The sequence below is a fragment of the Strigops habroptila genome, chromosome 8 (genome assembly GCF_004027225.2).
Source record: "Strigops habroptila isolate Jane chromosome 8, bStrHab1.2.pri, whole genome shotgun sequence".
Classification (NCBI taxonomy): domain Eukaryota; kingdom Metazoa; phylum Chordata; class Aves; order Psittaciformes; family Psittacidae; genus Strigops; species Strigops habroptila.
The window spans coordinates 52,206,428-52,226,262 of record NC_044284.2 but is presented as its reverse complement, the minus strand read 5'-3'; the positions used below and the strand labels follow the sequence as shown (position 1 = coordinate 52,226,262).

The following is a 19,835-nucleotide window of genomic DNA, read 5'->3' as shown; positions in this document are numbered from 1 at the left end:
CCTTCCACCCTGAGCACACGAATGAGCACACAACCCTTTATTGTAGTAGACTCTTGGTTTTATTCGCTCTCTCAGCAGAATAGTTTTTATTCATTTGCCTTTTCTGGCCTTGATCTTCCTCAAGTAGAACTCCAATTCCTTGCCCTCCAACACATAGCCATCAGCTCGGCCACACTGTCCAGGTCTGGAGGCAATGCAAGCTGCAAGGAGAAGTCATCAGTTAAGTTTAACACTTCACCACCCAGCAGATACACCAGCTGCAGGAAGCACTGCATGTGGTCTCTCTGCAGAAGTAGAGACCAGCAAGATACCAGTAACAGATACACCAGTTCCTGTGCTGGCTTCAGTACCTCCCCCTAAGGTACCAACCGTGCTCTTGAACCTGCTGTGCTGGGCAGAGTCCCTAGTGAAGTCCTCTTCAGATCTCCAAACTGTCATCGCTCAAGTTCAGTAGCAGAACTGGACAAAGGTCTCATCACCAGAAGACTTCAGAACACTGAACTATCCTCCTGAACTTGAAACTGGTCAAAGCTGTTCTGGGATTGCAGGACATCTTTCTGACAGTGCAGCCCATGGGTCTTTTTACTCGTTTTGCAAGTCTCAAGCCCCATTATTTTTCCTCAAAGGCCAACCAGGAACAACCAACTCCAGGAGCCTGGCTCGGAACATAGCCATTCAAGCTCCAGAAAGAGATTTCCCCCTCCTGCCACAAGTGAGGTGTCTCCAGAGGAGATAAAAGAACAAGTTACATTTAAGATCCAGAAGAAACTCCTGCAGATAAAGAGACCACCCTGCTGCTTTCACCCTGCAGTTAGCTTTATCACAGCAAGAAGAACTTCAAATGATCCAAAGACCAGGAGTAAGACCTGCTCTGGCACCCTGACTCCCTTATCCCCATCCACATTAAGCTGCCAGGGACTCACCAAGCAGTTTTCCTTGCTGGAACTGCTCCTCAAGAATACTTGCAATCTTGGCATTCTTCTTTCGCTCATCATATTTTTTCTGGATCTTCTTTGAACGCTTCTTGTTCAAGATTTCCTCCTCTTCAGGAGTCTAAAAACAAGACCATAAGCAAAGACAAGGTTAAGCATACGGCCAACTTCTGCTAATGCAGGTGGTCCCCACTAATACAAAGATGACCCTTCTATTCTCAGCCTGTACTGTTCCCCAAGACATACTTGGCAGAGGCACAAATACCTCAACCTCACAGAACCAGGCGCTGTGTTTCACTTTGAGGCTAAGAAATGTGATGTCGCTCACTAGAGTCACCGCTGACAACAAGGCACAGCCCCAGGGAAGGGTGCTCTTAGACTAAATGGAATTGCAAAGGTTTCCTTGATGAATTAATCTTCCTCCAAAAAAGTGAATGTTTTTTCCCTCTCCAGACATAATGGGAGCACTTGGGTGTGGTGCGAGTCTGGGCAGACAGGTTATGAGCTCTCCCCATGCTGCTGAACTACTTTGCTTTAAATGCAAGGAGACAGCCTTAAGTGGAGTGCTACACATGGAGGTTTGAGTAACTTCCAGAAGTCTGGGATTTGGATCTTCAACAAATTACAGTGAGCCTGGACAGTTTAAAGCCACTTAAAACCATGCTGAAGCTCAGTTAGCAATCCACAAGCTTCTCATCAAAGCAATCATTCCCCAGCACAAGGACCTGACCTGCAAAGTCTCCCTCAGCATCAAAAAGTGTCATCGCTCTCCCTTCAGTAGCAGAACTGGACAAGGGTATCATCATTAGAAGACCAAAGAGATGGACAAGCAGGTCCTTGTGCACAAGCGGGTGCAATGCTTGAGAGAGCTCCATGGTACTGGACACTCCATGAACTCGGAACATAGCCCAGATAACCAGTGCTGTCACTGATGGGTACCCACCCCTCATCTGTCAGGCACTGCCTGCTCAGCACAGCTACCTGCCTCTACCCGGGCAGACTCCAGCCTGCAAGGAGGCCAAATGACAATCCCAGACATACCAGTTTGGCACCCTTCTTGCGTCCGAGGGGCAAGGCGTAGTGGGCTTCATACCACTGCCGGTATGGGGTGCTGTCAACCAGCACGATGCAATTCTTCACCAGGGTCTTTGTCCGCACCAGTTCGTTGTTGGAAGCATTGTAGACGACATCGATGATTCTGGTTTTGCGAGTGCAGCCTTTCAAAAGAAGAGTATGAACTCAAACCTACAGGGATCAGACAACTGAGAATACAGTCCACAGCATCTCACGCTCACCACCCCACCAAACATCCTCCAGATTCCCTGGCATTGAATTAAATTTAACTAAGAAAAATGCATCTATTTTTCATCAGTCCAACTTCCTGTTGTTGCTAGGACAGGAGCCTGCACCTTGATCTTCCTCGGATTCACCCCAGATGAAACACTGGCATCTGTGGCCTTGCTGGAACTCATCTCAAATAAAGCTGAGCAATGCTAAAAAATAAATGTCTGGGTTGGAAGATGCCTCAGCAGAGGCCAACTAACACTGCACACAGGGTTCAACCCTGTTTGTCCTTACTAGAATTACTGAATTAAGCTGTGCTGAATTGAACTGCTCTGCAACACATACTGTTGTTACAGAAACTACTGTTATAGGATGAGGGTTTGTGAGTGAATTGAGAGGGGAAACTGGTGTTTTCACCCTTTAACACCCCCCTGCTGCCCGCCTGAGAGACACAGCCCTGCACATGTGCAAAGGTCAGACACAAGGTGGGTTTTCTCCTGCTCACTCATGTACCTCATCTTTGTTCTGCAAGGAACACTTGGGTCTCTTTGCTTCTGCTGTACTGCCTATGAACAACAGCACTTTTCAAAGTATAGTCAATGCTCCGTGCTGACCAAGGAGAAACCATGTCCTTTCACCCTCACACCATGCTGGCCACTGAAAACACCACCTTCCTTTCTGTTAGTGTGATCATCACACTGAGCAATGCTGACCCAGGCCAGGCTCAAGTTATGTGACTTCAGTCTGTAATTCAAAGAAAATCCACCTTGCTCAGGGGAAATACAACAAACTCCCCTCTCGCTTCTGTGCTTCCCAGTTTTGCTTAGCAAAGCAGGAATATAAATTAAACTGCATGTGCCGACGTAACATTGTCCCAGGGGAATGCCTTCTCAGAAAAAGTCCTCAATACCTTTCTCTGTTGTACACGATCACCCAACTTTCAGTAAGTGTTCATCAATAAACAAAAAAACCCCACTGCATTTATGAAGAACTACCTGTATTTAAGTGTTTTGCCTCTCTGCCCAGTAAAAAGGTAATGCAAGCATGCCACTCAGTGTAACTATGACACTCCTATCACGGTGAACTTAGCAGACATCCAAGTCTCCTAAGGCCACATAAGGTCAAAGTCATCATCACTATGCATGCTGCTTCAGAGCCAGCACTGCAAGCTCCATGATCTTCAAACATAGCCCAAAAATCCACGCTTACATCGTTGTCCCTCTGCTCTAGAGCAGTACCAGTGCCCAGCACAGCTGTGAACATCTCTTCCTTTCCAACACATCAGGTTTATGACGTACTTACATTCCGATCCCCAGGAGAAGTTGCCAACATCCAACCGAAGGGCACGGTACTTCTTATTTCCACCACGAACTCTCACTGTATGAATCCGGCGTGGACCAATCTACGGTGGGGAACAAACACCAGGGTGGTGTTGGTGCTGCAACGCTGCACAACTCGCACAGGAGCCCAGCCAACTCCTAACCTCAAAGGCAATGTGGTCAGTGTAACTATGACAAACCCCAGCACTGGCAGATGCAGTAAATGACCAAAACGGTCTGTTGCATCTACCTAAGGTGAAAGTTTCATCACTCCAATTGCCTCAGTGCAAAAATACATTACTGCTTTTCACTGGCATAGGGGAAAATACCACCTTTTAAAGGAGTGACAGACATTTAACCAGTCACAAAACACAGTGGATATTTAAGCCTCTAACAGCCCACAACCAGCAAACCGAAAACTTAAACTGACCGCCTAAGTCTGAAAACTTAACTACTGACCGCCCTCCCCAAACCACCCACCTTCGTGTTGGCAGGAGGTCGCCCCAACTCATACTTCCTCTTCTTGTGGTAGGGCTTCCTCTTGCCCCCGGTCTTGCGACGCTTATGCCAGTTGTCCCTGGAGATACCTGAATGGAGAGCAGCGCAGTCAGAGGATGGCGAGGAGCCCACCTGGCCATGGCAGGGCATGGGTCTGAGCCCTCAGCTCTCCAAGGTTGGTATCCGCACAGTGCACTCAGCCTTATGCAGCAGTTAGAGAAGCTTCATCATTGATACTCAGATCCATCTCTACCTCCTCCCTTCCAGCAGGGCTGTACAAAGCAGGCTGGCTCCACTATGTCTGATGGGTCTCTCCTTTGAAAAGCAGCCTCCAAACCTACCTCGTCTGCTGGACACCCTATGGGAAGCATCCCATCCCGCGGTGCCAGGCACACTACAGCAGACACCCTACGCTATCCACTAGGTCTGGCACATCCTCCATGGGAAGCAACCCCCCACCCCACCTGTACCCTGAGCCCGTTCAAAATGCCCCATCTAAACCCTGTTTCTACAGGGACTACCCCCCCAACGCACCCCACCTCCCGGGTCCCCTGCAAGTCCCTGCCAACTTGCAAAGCCTTTCCCAAGGTCACCCCCACCCCTCCTCCGTGTCCCCTGGAAAGCCATCCCACCTCATCCGCGGCATTCCCTACGGAACACGCCGAGAACGAGCTCAGCGCTCAGGACCTGCAGGAACTCAAAGCGAAACGGCCCGCCCGCCCCCCTCCGCCCCAGTCGCCATGTTGGGCCTAAGCACCCTCCTGCCGCCAGCGGCTCGGTGCCGCCGCGGCCGCCGCCGATGGTGGGCGGTGCAGGCTAGTGGCACCCCCTGCTGTCACCCGGTAGGGGACAGGGGCGGGCAGCGAAGGCGCGGCGGGCGGATGGCGGCGGATGGCGGCCGGGCGCGGCGGCCGCCGCTACTCACCCATGGTGCAGCACTGGCGCAAAGAGGAGGGGCGGCGCCTCACGGGGCGGTTTGGCGGAGCGAGCTCTCGCGAGGCAGTGGCGTCACCGCGCCGCCAGCGCGGGGCGCGCGCCGTTGCCTAGCGACGCGGCGGCGGGGATGGGGAGGGGGCGACGGGCGCCGACACGGGACCCAGCCCGCGGGGCCGGGGGGCACAGAGCGGAGCACGGCCGGGGGGGCTAGCCTGCCGCAGGTCCTCCGCTCCCGTCCGGCCGGGCAGCAGGAGCAGCCCCCACAGAGCCCTCCGGGCTGCGGCTGTACTCGGCAGAGCAGGCGGCGGCGCCTCAGCATCATGCGGGTCATGGAATCGTGGAGTGGTTTGGGTTGAAGGGAACTCAAAGCTCCTCCAGTTCCAACCCCCTGCCATGGGCATCTTCCACTCATCCAGGTTGCTCCAAGCTCCTGTGTCTAACCTGGCCTTGAACACTGCCAGGGATGGGGCAGACACAGCTTCTCTGGACAGCCTGTGCCAGCGCCTCACCACCCTCACAGGGAAGAACTTCTTCCTAATGTCTAATCTCAATCTCCCCTCTGACAGCTCAAAGCCATTTCTCCTTGTCCTGTCACCACATGCCCTGTGAAAAGTCCCTCTCCAGATTTCTTTTAGCCCCCTTTAGTACTAGAAGGCTGTAATAAGGTCACCCCAGAGCCTTCTCCAGCTGAACAAGCCCGGCTTTCTCAGCCTGTCTCCATAGCAGAGGTGCTCCAGTCCTCCTCTGGACTTTCTCCAACAGCTCCACATCCTCCTTGTGTTGGTGCCCCAGAGCTGAACACGTACTCCAGGCGGGGCCTCATGCTAGCGGAGCAGAGGGGGAGAATCCCCTCCCTCGACCTGCTGCTCACGCTCCTTTCGATGCAGCCCAGCACACGGTCGGTTTCTGGTCAGCAAGCGCGCACTGCCGGCTCCTGTTGAACTTCTCGCCAATGAACACCCCCAGGTCCCCCGGAGCGCTCTGAATGCATTCTCCGCCCCATGCCATCACTATTCAGCTTGATCTGCATACCCAGGGTGCACTGCGGACCGGCGCCGGGGCCACGGTCGCTCTTTCCGCCGCTCCCGCGGGGCCGCCGCTGTCCGGGCGCGGGGCCGAGCCCGTGTGCGCCTCCGAGAGGAGCGGGACGGGGCGGAGCGGCGGGGACCGGGCGGGAGTGGCGGGGTCACCGTGTGCTGCGGAGCGACAACCGGGGGTGGCTGCGTGTGCGAGGACGATCGGCTGTATACTCTGGTTTCTCTTCAGATCGTATAAATCTTTCGCCTTTTACTAAAGATTTCCGTGGAGAGGAACAAGCACGAGTGTCGAGGAATTTTTTGAGGCTTCACTTCGGTGAAGCTACCCTTACTCTAGTTAAAAACAGAACTGGTTTTGGGATGGAGAAGTGAGCTGGTTTTACTGTGGTTTTACCAGTCTGGTGCTAACGGTGTAAAGTGGAGAAGAGCTCATCGCATAGGGGCTGGTCGAGTGGCAGCGAGCGGTTGTTTTAATGTACATCGCTTGCTGTGCTTGGGTTTTATTTCACTGGCTTTTTTTCCTTTTAATTGGTTAAGTCCTTATTATTTCGTTTTAATTATCAAGCTTACATCTCAACCCAACAGTTTCTCACTTTTACCCTTTCAGTTCTTTCCCTGTCCAGCGGGGCGGGTGGGACCGAGCGAGCGGGCGACCAGCCGTGCGTTGGGTACTTGGTACCGGCCGCGGTTACACCGCATGGAGAGACACAGGCCCCGGTAGGAGCAGGGATCTGCAGCGGAACCGGGACCACCGGACCTGACCTCCCACCCCTCCACCCAGCCGCTTCACAGAGCAACCTGCCCTAGTGGAAGGTGTCCCTGCCCGTGGCAGGGGGTTGGAACTGGATGAGCTTTAAGGTCCCTTCAACCCAAACCACTCTGTGATTCTATGACTCGTTATCATGCGCTTCATTAGCATTCACTTCATTTGCATACCCACAGAGCACCGCGGCAGCGCTGCGCTGCCCGGCCCCGCCGGTGTCCGCCGCTGCGGCCGGTCCGAGTTGTTCGGGACCGCACGGGGCGGATGGTCGCGCCGGGGCCAGGCTGAGAGCCACAGCACCAGGAACGGGCGGGCATCGCCCTGAGCTATGGGTCGCGGGGCAGGCGGGCGGTGTGGCGGGGGAGAAACAAATGGTATACTCTGGTTTCTCTTCAGATCGTATAAATCTTTCGCCTTTTACTAAAGATTTCCGTGGAGAGGAACAAGCACGAGTGTCGAGAAATTTTTTGAGGCTCCATTTCGGTGGAGCTACCCTTAATTTGGTTAAAAAAAGAATTAAACTGTTTCTATTAGCAGTTACAATGTTCATTCTCAGTGAACTCCAATGTACCCCCACAGGAGCTCAGCAGCGCAGGGTGTGCCTCCGCCCTTCGCTTCTCATAGAGCCCGATAGCGGTTGGTGCCTCCGCCAGCGCTGCGGGGCACCGGGACCCCACCGCACCCCGGCCGGCAGCGGGGCCGGTCGCACACGGACGCCCCACGATCCACGCCCCCCCCGGCATTGCCGTAGTGGCGATGGGCGCCCCGGGGCACGCCGGCAGCTGTAGTCAGAGCAGAGCACGCTGGGAGCTGTAGTCCCTCCGCCAGCATCTCCCGGTAGCCCCCGCGGCACGGCGGCGCGCGGGGTTTAAATCGGCGGCGGTTGGCCTGGCCTGGGTTTCACCGCCGGGCCGGGCTGGGCCGTGCCGCCGCCGAGCAGCCCCTCGCTCTCCCCGTGCCCGCACTATGGACTCTCGCTTCTACCGTCGTGTCTGCCCCGGCCTCGTCATCAACATCCAGCGGAGCAACGGTGAGGGGCGGGCAGGGGAGCGGGTTGTCTGCGGGGGTCCCGGCGGGTCGGGGACGGGACTCACCGCCGGCTTCTTCCAGGCCGGATCCACGAGGCGACGGTGAGGACGGTGAGAGTGGATGGGACCTCCGTGTCCGTGGAGTGGGCCGAGGGCGGCACCGTCAAGGGCAAGGAGGTGAGTGTGGCCCCGTCCGGGGGGGTCCCGGGGCTCCCTCAGCCGGGGAAAGGAGCCGCCGGTGGAGCCCGGCTGGGCCTGCCGGGTGCGTGGGGGTTGTTGGGCCTCGGTGGTGGGCTATTGGGTACCCCCAAGGGCCCGCTGCCCCGGCCCTGCGGACTGGCTGCGACCTCTCCCGCCTTTAGCAGTGGCCCTTGGGCTTTCTTCAAGGCTTAACGTGTGGTATAAAGAGGGCTGAGTTTGGTTTCCTGAACCTCTGCGCGGGTGTAAATACACATTGTGCGAGGTGGGATGGGGGTGATGGGCGGATCTGGGGCATTTGAGGTTGATGTAGCTGAAATCCTGACACTTAACACGGTCTCCTTTGGTAAAGGAGCAAACATGCTTGTCATGCTGGTCTCTCTGGAAATATATATAGCCTGGAGTTTAGCTAAAACCTTAACGTTGCTATCGGCTGGTTATTTGAAGCTGGATCTTAAACTGATTATGTGCCCGCTGCATTCAAATATGCAAAATGCACAGATTTGGATATAATTGCTGGGTAGATTGTATGTGTTGTGATAAATAAATCTTCATGAAGATGCTTCAAAATACAGCAAGTTTTTTATATGCTTGTATAAGTGTATATATGCAATGTATATACACTTATACATTATGCTGTCCACATATATGTGTTTCTGAGCTAATTCGCTTTCCAGTTAGTTACTTATAGATTCCATATAAATAAAACTTTATAGATAACTTCTCTCCTGTTAGGATGTGGTATCTCCACATTTTACAGAAGTTCACCTGCTTGTTTTTATTCTTTTTATGGGCTCTTATTTAAGTAATTTAGAAGTTAAGTGAGAACTCAAGAACGTCCTGAAGTGCTGCTTGTCTTGCTTTGCTTGGTGAATTCTAGCACGAGCTGCTGTGACGCTGGAGTTCTTGTGTATGGGTGATTTCAGCTCCTTCAGCTGGGTTAGCTTTGAAAAACGGAAGGTTGAGAGCTGCTGCCTCTTGTGCCAGAGCCTGCCCTTGGCTGCCTGCCTGCACCAGAGCAGGATTGTGACTTCAGCGGAGGGTCAGGCAGGCACCATTAGCTGGCCCTAGGTGAAATGACTCACAATAGCAAGTGAAAATGCAGGTGAATTGATTTGTGGATTAAATGCTGAATCCTTTATTTCCCAAAGTCTAAGCAGCTCTTGGAAGTTTATTTCAGTAAGCACAATCACAGTAAATGCTTAATGCTCTCCTAGTGCCAAAGTCATGGAGTGGCTGAGATTTACTAAGATTAGCAGTAAGAGATTAAAGCAGCTGATGCTAAATGTGCTTTGCCTGTGTCTTCAGAAGTGCTCTACTGCACCTGCAGAGCTGCATGGTGTTTGGCAGATGAGGGTAAATGGCTTAAGGAGCACATTTTTTCCAGCATATTTGGATGTAGGAGACTACTCGGAATGTGAACTGCTGTCTTGCTCTTCTGGGTAACTTTCAGTTAGGGTTTGGCAGGCAGTGGGTCAGGTTTGTTTGCCTGTGCTGAAAGTCAAGGTTAAAAAGAAAATAAACGTGCTGTAAGTGGTAGCAGCAATCTTCTGCTCTGTAAGATCCTGCTTTTGCTCTTGTAGATTGATATTAAAGATGTGATAACAATAAATCCTGAGTTATTAGAAGAACTACCTGCTGCTGATGTGAAAGAGAACCTTCCTTTGCAAGAGAATGTAAGCGTACAGGTAAGCGCTCTAAAAGGATTTGGTCTCTCCTGAGGTACTAATGTATCAACAGCATAGGTCTTGTTATAAATAATACCCTCAGTCTTAAAGTTTGAGGTCTCTAACTTGTCTTTTCTGTCTCATGGTTAGACTTTGGCCAGAAATTCTTGTTGTATCAATGTCTTGAAGAGCTGTGCTAGGAATTTGCAGCTTACTCTGATAACTTACAGCATTCCTTGTTTTTTCAGAAACAGAAGCGTAGATCAACCCTTTCAAAAATCCCTGCTCCACGGGAAGGTGAGGAAATATTCTTCTGTGCTCTATACCCCTGTAAAACAGTAGTGTGTTTGCATTGTAGCCCTAATATTCTTCTTCAGTAGCATCGTAAGGCTGCTTGTTCAGGCAATGCTAACAAAGAGCATAATGTTTCATACTGACATTTTGGACTCCAGAGTGCAGAAACTTTGCTAACAGATTGCTGTCCTGTTCCCGTGAGCTGGGGCTTGTTGACACGTTGCCCTTTTCTGCAGCATTGCTGTAGTTGTTCCTTGATGCTGCTTTTAAATATCACCAGGCAGTTCCTGTGGCTGTGAGTTTAAAAGTTTTGTATGGAGCTTTTGCAAATGCCACAAACAACAAAAGGTAAGTGGTAGTTATTAAAAGTGTCAAAATGAGAGTGGAAAGGGCAATAAAGAAATAGCAGTGACAAATGGATGTCTCCTCTTCAAACAGTCCCCCTAGACAATAACTAGAGCTTTATCCTTGGAGACATTTCAGACCAGGCAGCCAAAGTGCCAGCTGGTGTGCTGTAGCTCAGTGATTGTATGTCAGTACAAGGTTTTGAGCAAAGCCAGAAGAGAAGATAGAGATGTCAGAGCGTGGGGTCACTGAGGAATTGTTTTTCCTGAGGTGCCAGGAGCTAGAAAACTCCCACGTTTTCTACCTTCTTATAGCTTATTAGTTGATTCTTTTGGCTTTTTGAATTGCAAGTGACAGCAATACAGGTCTCTTTGTAATACACTTGTGTGATGCTGAGGTTGAATGGTTGCTAATTTAATGATTCTCTTCAAATGCATAGTTAGCCAAAACTTGTGCTTTCCCATGCAACTGAGCTGTAAACAAAACAGCTGGGCTTATCTGGCCTTGTTTGTATGTGATACAAGACAGGGAAGCCAGTACCAGAAGACAACAGTACAAATCCCCTTGTATCAGAGAGGCAGGAGTAGTCCAAGAAGCTTAATATGTCAAAAGTTGTTCTGTGCTAGAACATCCTGATGTTCCTCAAATCCAGAGAGCTCTCCATAAACTTTGTGAACTGGAAAGCAGAATCATGTGATGGTCATGACTGTCTCTAGACAGGTCAGTTAATGGAGTTGGGTAGCCAGCTGGAAAAATGGAGGTGTGTTAATCCAGTCAGTGATGGATGGAAAAATGTCCTCACAGAGGTCATGGCTTTCCTGAAATATAGAATCTAATTTCAAATCTGAAATACCTGTTGCCTGTCCTGCAGGCTCACTCTTGTCTCTGAAGAGTGTGCTCAGAGCACAAGAGAGAAGCAATGTTTTCAGTATTCCTTGAATAGTGTTATCTGTTGTTATAACTAGCTAAACCCCATGAATGTCGATGAGTGTCCATCCTATTGCAGACTGCACTGTGCCAATTAGAAAGCTAACACTGGCTACAGGTTTTGGTTCTTGGACCAAACAAACTAAAGAAGATCTAGGAGGTGTCTGTCCCCATCTCATTCAGGGAAGTGAGAGAAGCAGAAGCAGTGCTTTCAGAATGAATTAAGAAACATATAGTGCCTTAGGCCTCTGAATCAATAAGAATTTTGGAGGACACTGAATATCACCTCATAGAAGAATCACTTGAATCAAACCCATTTGGCTGCAGCAATCCTCCAGTCAATATGCCTGTCCAGGAGCACTAGCATTACAGAAAACATGCTGCCGAGTTTGTGATGAGATCAGGTCTGGACATGTGTGACAAAAGCAAATGGAATAAAATGCCACCTTTGAGTGAAATGAAACTGATGCTTTTTGTTCCTAAAGTTGCAGCAGCGACACCTAATATGTCTACACCTGAGCAGAGGATTCCAGGTAAAGAGTTAAGATAGGAGCACCGAATTTTGTGGATATAGTTCTCGGGGAATTTGATCCAGAATTGAAATTAAACCTTGGTTTGAAATAGATCTGGTGTCCTTTGGAATCATAGTGATTAATTCTGGATAAATTCTTGTGATTGCTAGAGGTGAAGGTAGCTCTAGCTTGCATATCACACTTCTTTTTTTTCATATCAGGTTTGCTGTCTTTATAAATCTATTGAGGTGTATGTTCCAAACCCTCCCCTAGGAAGCTTTGTGATGATGGACTTGCTCTCTGAAAGAAATACCTTGTGTAACAATGGAGACTGCCTACAAAAGGACCTTGTCCAAAGATTTGCTGTTGTGATTATACAGTCTTTTAGCTGTATTTATCAAGCTCCCACTCCACTGTGCACCATGTGCCCTGCATCTGAGCATGGGTGCTGAGATGGTGGGCATGGTGCTGCCCATGACCCCTGCCTGGTTGCAGTACTACTGTCACCATCAAACAGCTAATGTCCTGCAAGTGTGAAGCTTCAGAAGATTTCCCAGTTCCCAAACTTGTAACTTCCCCCTTCCTAGGTACTAAGGTTCTGGAGCTGCCATGTTAGTGACTCCTTAGTGGTCTTTGAAAGAAATTCAACTGCAAATCTGGAATGAACTGCTTGCTTTCCTGTAGTGGTGTGTTTCATGATCACTTTTCACCCACCTGCGTTTTCACTGATGCACTTTGCTAATGCCTCAGAGATTTGGAAAAGGTCCTTTTAGCCACACTTGGTTCCTTCCTGTTCTGCACTTTGTGAGCACTTGAATACTTGCAAATGCCTGAGTGTCTGAGGCATGACACTGACCTTGAATTTGTGTTTCCAAAGCTGTGCGTGGCCGTTCCAGGATGTCTGTTATCGCAGAATCTCAGTGCAGCCTCCAGGAAAATGAGATGGGGGTAGATCCCTGCACTTCTACACAAACCAGAAACAATTCATCCATTCCTGGTGAGTGGAGAAAGAACCCAGTGAATTCTTATCATGAGGCAACATGGGTTGTATGCATTTAAATAAGTAAACTGCAAATCCCAAGGGAATGAGCAACTTCTACTCTTTCATATAAAACAAGAGAGGGTTAGATGTCTATCACAATGTAAATATTCAGGGTTCCTGCCTTTGAGGGCTTTATTAGCCAGAGAGCTGTATTTGTGGATATGGGATCTGCCTGATGGCATAAAGTGGTATTCACAGGGCCAGAGTGGGAAAGGAATTACCTTAATACTGCTGACAACATGCTCTGTAACTGTACTGGTTGTAGTTTTACCTACATCAGTTGAGTAAAGCAAGAACTTGAGCCTCCTTAAATTACTAAATGGTACTTATTTATTGTAACCAAACCAATGCTATAAATAGCTGAGGGCATGCCTTGTTGTATTAAGTTCCGCTTACAAGACATTGAAATAAGAGATTTGGTACTAAGTTCTTGCCTAGTTGGTGTGGCCTTGATTTTGAATAGAAGTTGGTGGTCAGCAAAGGATTAAAAAAGTAACTTGCATGCTTATCACAGGCTTTAGCCAGTTCTCTCTCCTGATCTAGAACCAGAGTTGAGGAATGCCTGTGGTATGCAAGGCTTTACTGATTATAAAATTGTTCTTAATCTTAGGGATCTAATTACTGGGTTTGGTCTGGCTTCTTTCTGCAGCTGGCCGAACCAGGACTAGCAAGCTGAACTATGTTCCAGAAGCCTCAGTGACAAATGTCAATGGAAATACAGAGGATCATCTGCCTCCTGCCAGAATCTCTTCAGTGAGCCCAGGTACCAGGGAGCTGTGGGTAAGAGCTGACTCGCTAGCCAGTGATGCATTGCTACGTGATTGCTGCTCTGTATTCTCCAAGACTGAAGCTTGGAAAAGGTGGCTTTGGCAGTAAGACTGAGTATCTTCAGTATTTTTTGTTACAGATGTGTAATTCTGTTACAGTGGTATCACCTTAGAAATGCTGCCTTTACTTCAGAGTGGCAGTGGGACTTCCTGAGCAGTTTGTGGTGGGTCGATCTGGTTGGGAAGAGGAAATGCTGCAAGATGAATGACATCCTTCTGAAGAGGATTGTTTCCTGTACAAGCTAGTCTGGCAGCAACCTGGAAAAGTTGAAATATTTGTGTTGTGCTTAAAACCTAGTGTGGAAATTTAATCCAAGGAAATGCTTTTATTTTATCTAGTTCGGAGAAGATCCAACATTGTGAAAGAGATGGAGAAAATGAAAAACAAGAGGGAAGAAAAGAGAGCTCAAATCAGTGAAATCAGGACAAAGCGTGCACAGGTGGAGTACTCTACAATATACCCATAAAGGGACATTGCTTAAGGACAGTGTATCACAATGTTTGAAACTAAACCATATTTTGGACAGGCTTTGTTCATATGAAGCTGTACATAAGGATGGATTGACTATAGTTTTGGAAAGTTCTTAATGTTGTGAAAAATTTCTAATTGCATACAGCTGACGGTTTATCATGCTCTGGGGCTTTTTTGCTGTTACATGTTAATTGCATTCACATCCATGTGTTTTCCATGCAGGAATTTGACAGCAGCTGCCCAAACTGGGAGTTTGCAAAGATGATCAAGGAATTCAGAGCAACTTTAGACTGCCAGCCAATATGTATAACTGATCCAGTAAGTAAATGCTGAAGCTGCAGCCTGTGGACAGACTATTTTGCACTGGAGATGTTGGCATATGGACAATTCAGTGCATCATTGTACCTTAGAAATCCTCTGAGCACATCGTGATCTTGAGGCACCTGGTGGTATATGTGAGGTTATTTACCTTCCCTATTTAGGACTAAGCTACTTTGCATGTGTCACTAGTAAAGAGCTTGCACTTCAACAATTATCGTTATTTGCATGGTAACATCAGTACTTTTCAGAGCTTGTAAACAGCAGAGCCTATTACATAGCTTAGCTTTTTGTAGGTATAACTTAAAACAGATTATTATCCTATAACAGGAAGTGTTATTGTATGTAAGTCATATATATTAAGTAATTTTAAACTAGGTCAAAAAGTGGAGGAGCAAAAGCAGAGGTCAAGAATCAAACCAAAACAACCCAAAAAAACCAGGCTCATTTTATCTTCAGCAATTACAAAGGTAGCATTGTTTAACAAGGCTTTTGCTAGACAAGGATTACTTGTTCTCAGGTGTTAGTCAGTGAAAAATGGTAGTGCTTCAGTTCAAATGAAAAAGTAACTTAGAACACTGGGTGGTTTGTGTGCCTGCATCCTATGGGGCTGACAACCAGCTGCTGGTGTAAGCATCACCACGTGATAGAAGAAGAGCTTGTCATCTTTCTGCCTCACCCAGTGGAATATGTGCTTTCCCAAACTCACCTGATGTGTAACTGTGCTGGACAAATTGCTAAACTTACTGCATCAGTAAAATACTCCAGGTCAAAAAATACCCCTGGGGTAAATTAAGATAATAATTTGACTGTAGTTGCAGAACTGATATGGCAGTTCTTACTGGAAAACTGGCCAAGGACTGAACTTTCTACGAATTCTGGTACAGGATACTCGGGGCACTTCCTACAGCATGGCAGCATGTCCACCTGATATGCTGCAGCATGCTACATAAAGCTCAGTCATTCGTAGCGCTGCTTTTGCACTGAGCAGACTTTTAAGACTTGCATCCCTGCGTGAGTGGGTTGGATTAGTAGTGGAGGCAACTCTGATCAGTATGGAGAAAAGTAGATGTCAGGGAGCATTGGATCTTTCTCTCAGTAATACTAAGTAAATATGGGCCTAACTGGGAAATAATCACTTGTTTTCTTTTCTTTTAGATAGAAGAACATAGGATTTGTGTCTGTGTGAGGAAGCGCCCTCTCAATAAGCAAGGTGAGTGTACTGACAAAGCAGCTCTGTCTTGGAGCAGTTTGGCATTGCTTACTCTTGTTAAAACTGAGGGTCTTCTCTGTCCACAGAACTGCAAAAAAAGGAATGTGATGTTATTACTGTTCCAAGCAAGTGTGTCCTGCTGGTGCATGAGCCAAAGCAGAAAGTGGACCTAACAAAATACCTTGACACCCAGGCATTTAGATTTGACTTTTCGTTTGATGAATCCTCTTCTAATGAAATGGTATACAGGTAATGCTTTCTTCCCATTGGGAATGACTTTGAAGCTTAAAGCATGGAGCTGTGGATAGATGGCATCCTGGCTTAAAGAAACTGCAACCTGAAATAAATCTTAAAATAATTTTTTGGAGGAAACCAAAGGACTGAAAAGTCTAAAGCTTATTTTTGGCACGGTCTTGCAGATTTCCTAAGGATTTGCTTTCATTTGCTCTTTTTTTCCTTTCTTTTTAGAAAAACTGATGAAGCAGGGTGTGAAATGTTTGTCTTAACTGTCTTTTACCTTCTCAATATCCAGGTTCACTGCTAGACCTCTTGTGGAGACCATCTTTGAGGGTGGGAAGGCAACATGCTTTGCTTATGGCCAGACAGGCAGTGGCAAGACACATGTAAGTTCTCCAACATCTCAAATTCTCTAGCTTTATCTGAAGTATTGTAAAGCTCTTTGATGATGATAACGACTAAGACTGTAACAAGTTTGGATCTTGCGTTTTTTTTTTTTTTGCCTTAAAGCTAATACTTTGTCAGCTCTTAATCTTCTTTTTCAGTAGCTTTATGTATTACTGGGGTTCCTTTGAGGTTGTGAGGAAAATCGTACTAAAATCCCCCCATAGCTGGCTTTTTAAAGATTTAGGATGTCTTAATATGCTAGTCATGGCTATTCCTTGCTGTTGCTGCCGAACTCCAGTCTGCAAAGTGGGGCTGTTAGCCTACCTCTGAGACAAAGGCTATTTTCTGTACTGTGCTGTGAGTTTGGAGGCATTCCAAAGACTTTAGCAGTTGTAAAAGAATAAGCCTCTTGTTGCACATAAACATTTAAGTGATCTGGTATTGCTGTGAAGTGAGTAAATCAGTGTGTTCACTTTCTAACCACTCCTTCCAGTCTACCAGTTGCAGCTTCAAGAGACCTGTGGAGTCAAATCTGCTGTCTTACTCTGCAAGAAGCCTTTACCTCAGACCATAGTGATCTGGACTAAGTTAGGCTAGCTTGCCAGTTTGAGTAATCAGACAGTCGCTGTCATTCCAGTGTTAGAGCCAAGTTTTAGGCTAGGATCTCCTATCATTAGTGATATGCAGTGAGCTGTAGATTTCTTCCCGTAATCTTAAAGGAAATTTGGAAGTTTATAGAAGTTTGGACATAGGCTGCCTCCGTTGCACTGGAATGGGCAAACAAACGTGCTAATCTGAGAATCGTTACAGCAATACAAAGGTGAGGCACTAAAATCACAGGCAGTGAAGTCCCTTTCACTAGGGTGCAGAAGTAGTGCAAGGACAATAGCTGTAGCATGAGACTGGAGTGCTGCCTCTTAAACTCTGGTAAACTGCCTGTGTCATGGGATTGCCCCATCCCTGGCAGTGTTCAAGGACAGGCTGGATGGAGCCTGGAGCAACCTGGTCTAGCAGAAGGTGTCCCTGCCCATGGCAGGGGGTTGGAACTGGATGAGCTTTAAGGTCGCTTCCAACACAAACCATTTTATGACTCTGACTGAGTCATGTTGTAAAAATTGAGGCAGTTTCATACCAAGATGGTAGAGCAAGCTACCAGGACAGCACCAAATGAAAACATTGGGATTAAAGGTATTTTGGTCAAGGGAGTTAAAGGCATTGTCTGATCTAGAAGTTTGATTCATTTTTGATACCACATGTGAGCTTTTGCAAGTAGCAATGAAAACATTACTTAACCTACACCCTAAGAAATGAGGCTTTATTTCCTCTGACCAGAGGCAATTGGGTTGCACTGTCAAGGCCATGCCTTTCTCCTTGAAGGAACAACTGCTTTGTGCCGCACTGCAGACCCTTGCAGGCATTCAGCTGTTGCTTTGCATAGTCCAGAGCTTCTTTGTGAACTGATAGGGAAGCGGCAAACTAATTTTATCCTGAATTGCACTGTTCTAATCATCTCATTGACATCAGAGCACATATATATACACATATACAGTAACTTCCTAGTATGTTTTTGGGACTACAATCAGGTAGCCTGACTTGTTTGTACCACGCATTACGTCTGGCCTTTTCTCTTCACAGACTATGGGTGGAGACTTCTCTGGGAGAACACAGAATGCCTCAAAGGGCATATATGCTTTTGCATGTAAGTTGATTCTTTAGATATGAAAATCAAACGAGTGCTTGTTTTTCTTAGATAAGATCTGGCTGCGTATGCTTTATTTAAAATGTTTCCAGTAGAAGGTACATAAAGCATTTGTGTTTCCAGTAGTAAGTAGTGGTATTCGTGGCAGGAGGTACGATTAGTCTTTTCAGCTTCACAAAATATTTTCCATCCAGCCTGGAAGTTTCTAGATCCACAGTTAACTCACCAGAAGAATTGTCGTCTTTTTGAGGCAAAGAGATGACAATTTTCTATTTTTGGCATTTGTTGGGCTGGACAATCTGATTTTGATTCTTCTGCTGTGCTTTTGTCTTAAACTCAGGATGGTGTTTGGCAATATCTGACTTGAATGCAACACAACCCTACCCATTTCTAATGCAAAGCTTTTTATACAGAAAGCACATAAATGTTCCGCTTCCCGTAAGCATTAGATGCAAAAAAACCCCAGCACATACAAAATCATTCCAGAAAACAGATGCTTTAGAAGCCCCTCCTTGACCTAGAAAGCACCATGAACCTTAACCTCCTCTACCTCTCCTTTAGAAAGGCATATTGTGAAACTAGTCTGTGTGTAGCAAGGCAGCTGAAACAAGAGCAACTGTTTGCTAGTCTATGAAAATTAGTTATGACTGGCCCTGAAGTAAAGTCTTTACTGCACTGGATCCAGCCGAAGGGTCAGCTAATCTGGTGGATTGTCTCCAAACAGCAGCAATGCGGGTGCTCAGGGATGCATGAAACACAAATACATGACTCTTTCAAGCCTGTCCAAAACAATAGCAGATCCCAGCATCGCCCCACAGCAGTGAGGACTGCTGTCTGCAGGGGACGTTAGCAGCAGAAACTTCTGTATCCCTCTGTGTTTTCAGTCCCTGGATGAGGACGCTGCTGATACTGTTCTCCAGATGGTGGCACGGCACTGTTTCACTAGCATTTGTTGAGGATGAGTGCCATCCAGCTGCTAGACACTGCTTTATGGCTGTGCAGTATTTGAAAGTAGATCAAATAGCAACTAGAGCATCATTTAAACTGGTTAACTGAACTTCTGCCTTCCCTCACTAGCTCAAGATGTCTTCCTCCTCCTAAACCAGCCCAGGTACAGGAGTCAGGAACTGGAAGTCTATGTGACTTTCTTTGAAATATACAATGGAAAGGTAAGATTTACTATTTTTAATCTTGACCTGACCTCTTTGGTTGAATGTTTCATAAATAGCTGAGTGAAACTTAACTTACTACTTACCAGTTTCTATAGTTCTATATAATCTGTTGTTCATGGTGTATTTGGAATTGAAAGGCTCTGTTTAAAAGTCCTGTTTCTATATAGCTTTGTATAAAGATGGCACAAAGTACAAGGAGACTTTGTTCAGATTTGCCTCAATCTTGTTACCTGAATATAGGTGTTCGACCTCTTGAACAAGAAGACAAAGCTTCGAGTCCTGGAGGATGGCAAGCAGCAGGTCCAGGTCGTTGGTCTCCAAGAGAGACAAGTCAGCTGTGCTGAGGATGTCATCAGAATGATTGAGATGGGCACTGCCTGCAGGTTTGGTGCCTTAAAACCAATCAGAATAGTCATGTCCTGTTGCATCTTTATGTCTAGAAAAAAATAAGTCTGTAGCTAGTGCTTAGAGACTTAAATAGAAGCTTGTTTTTCCCAGTAAGACAGGCACTGAGCAGCACCTCTGCATGAATCCAAGAAGGTGGCTAGTAGCGCTGGGTTTAGCCTTCCTTCCATAGAGAAAGTCAGAGTTCATGGTTCCTATGTCCTCATGTAACTCCAAGAAGAGCAGAACTGTTCACACGAGGAGATGGCTGCCCTGGTGTCACAGCTAAGCTAAGCAGTAGCTGCTTTCTAGAAGTATCAGCTAGCTTACAGGAACACAAGTAG

General features: G+C 47.3%; 3 protein-coding genes and 6 non-coding genes across 13 annotated transcripts in view; 3 read left to right on the top strand and 6 right to left on the bottom strand.

Annotated features, from left to right (window-relative positions):
* Positions 1–36: 36 nt before the first annotated feature.
* On the bottom strand, positions 37–6,000 carry RPS8 (ribosomal protein S8). Its single transcript, XM_030494541.1, has 6 exons — positions 4,959–6,000; positions 4,016–4,122; positions 3,519–3,618; positions 1,974–2,149; positions 924–1,053; positions 37–200 (listed from the first exon to the last, which is right to left on the bottom strand). The coding sequence occupies exons 1-6, from the start codon at positions 4,960–4,962 to the stop codon at positions 91–93; spliced, it is 627 nt and encodes a 208-aa protein (XP_030350401.1). The 5' UTR covers positions 4,963–6,000; the 3' UTR covers positions 37–90.
* LOC115612404 lies at positions 414–485 on the bottom strand. Its single transcript, XR_003993003.1, has one exon. It is a non-coding gene; the product is annotated as a small nucleolar RNA SNORD38 (small nucleolar RNA).
* Positions 1,672–1,743, bottom strand: LOC115612403. Its single transcript, XR_003993002.1, has one exon. It is a non-coding gene; the product is annotated as a small nucleolar RNA SNORD38 (small nucleolar RNA).
* On the bottom strand, positions 3,710–3,813 carry LOC115612406. The gene has a single exon (XR_003993005.1). It is a non-coding gene; the product is annotated as a small nucleolar RNA SNORD46 (small nucleolar RNA).
* Positions 4,189–4,273, bottom strand: LOC115612400. Its single transcript, XR_003992999.1, has one exon. It is a non-coding gene; the product is annotated as a small nucleolar RNA SNORD55/SNORD39 (small nucleolar RNA).
* Positions 6,001–6,215: 215 nt separating the features above from the next.
* LOC115612391 lies at positions 6,216–6,330 on the top strand. Its single transcript, XR_003992991.1, has one exon. It is a non-coding gene; the product is annotated as a U5 spliceosomal RNA (small nuclear RNA).
* Positions 6,331–7,145: 815 nt separating this feature from the next.
* On the top strand, positions 7,146–7,260 carry LOC115612390. Its single transcript, XR_003992990.1, has one exon. It is a non-coding gene; the product is annotated as a U5 spliceosomal RNA (small nuclear RNA).
* A 352-nt stretch (positions 7,261–7,612) lies between these two features.
* The window catches only part of KIF2C (kinesin family member 2C), a 19,056-nt gene continuing 6,833 nt past the window's right edge, over positions 7,613–19,835 (top strand). For 2 of the 3 annotated variants that reach the window (XR_003992598.1, XM_030494516.1), the window contains exons 1-14: positions 7,613–7,799; positions 7,880–7,974; positions 9,579–9,683; positions 9,911–9,959; positions 12,618–12,737; positions 13,432–13,545; positions 13,949–14,049; positions 14,304–14,399; positions 15,558–15,612; positions 15,699–15,861; positions 16,145–16,235; positions 17,872–17,935; positions 19,013–19,104; positions 19,348–19,490. Coding sequence is in view for 2 of the 3 variants with exons in the window: in XM_030494516.1 (XP_030350376.1) it covers positions 7,736–7,799; positions 7,880–7,974; positions 9,579–9,683; positions 9,911–9,959; positions 12,618–12,737; positions 13,432–13,545; positions 13,949–14,049; positions 14,304–14,399; positions 15,558–15,612; positions 15,699–15,861; positions 16,145–16,235; positions 17,872–17,935; positions 19,013–19,104; positions 19,348–19,490 (1,352 nt within the window). In the remaining variant the exon portion in view is untranslated. The remainder of the gene's footprint in view (positions 7,800–7,879; positions 7,975–9,578; positions 9,684–9,910; positions 9,960–12,617; positions 12,738–13,431; positions 13,546–13,948; positions 14,050–14,303; positions 14,400–15,557; positions 15,613–15,698; positions 15,862–16,144; positions 16,236–17,871; positions 17,936–19,012; positions 19,105–19,347; positions 19,491–19,835) is intronic. The other variant, XM_030494515.1, reaches the window with a different exon arrangement.
* Positions 12,684–19,835, bottom strand: part of ARMH1 (armadillo like helical domain containing 1) — a 24,834-nt gene continuing 17,682 nt past the window's right edge. The window contains exons 10-11 of one of the 3 annotated variants that reach the window (XM_030494527.1): positions 13,718–13,867; positions 12,684–12,734 (exon numbers count right to left, since the gene is read on the bottom strand). In XM_030494527.1, the coding sequence (XP_030350387.1) occupies positions 13,739–13,867 (129 nt within the window). In that variant the 3' untranslated portion in view covers positions 12,684–12,734; positions 13,718–13,738. Of the gene's footprint in view, positions 12,735–13,717; positions 13,868–19,435; positions 19,544–19,835 lie in introns of those variants that run through there. The other 2 variants (XM_030494533.1, XM_030494535.1) reach the window with 2 other exon arrangements.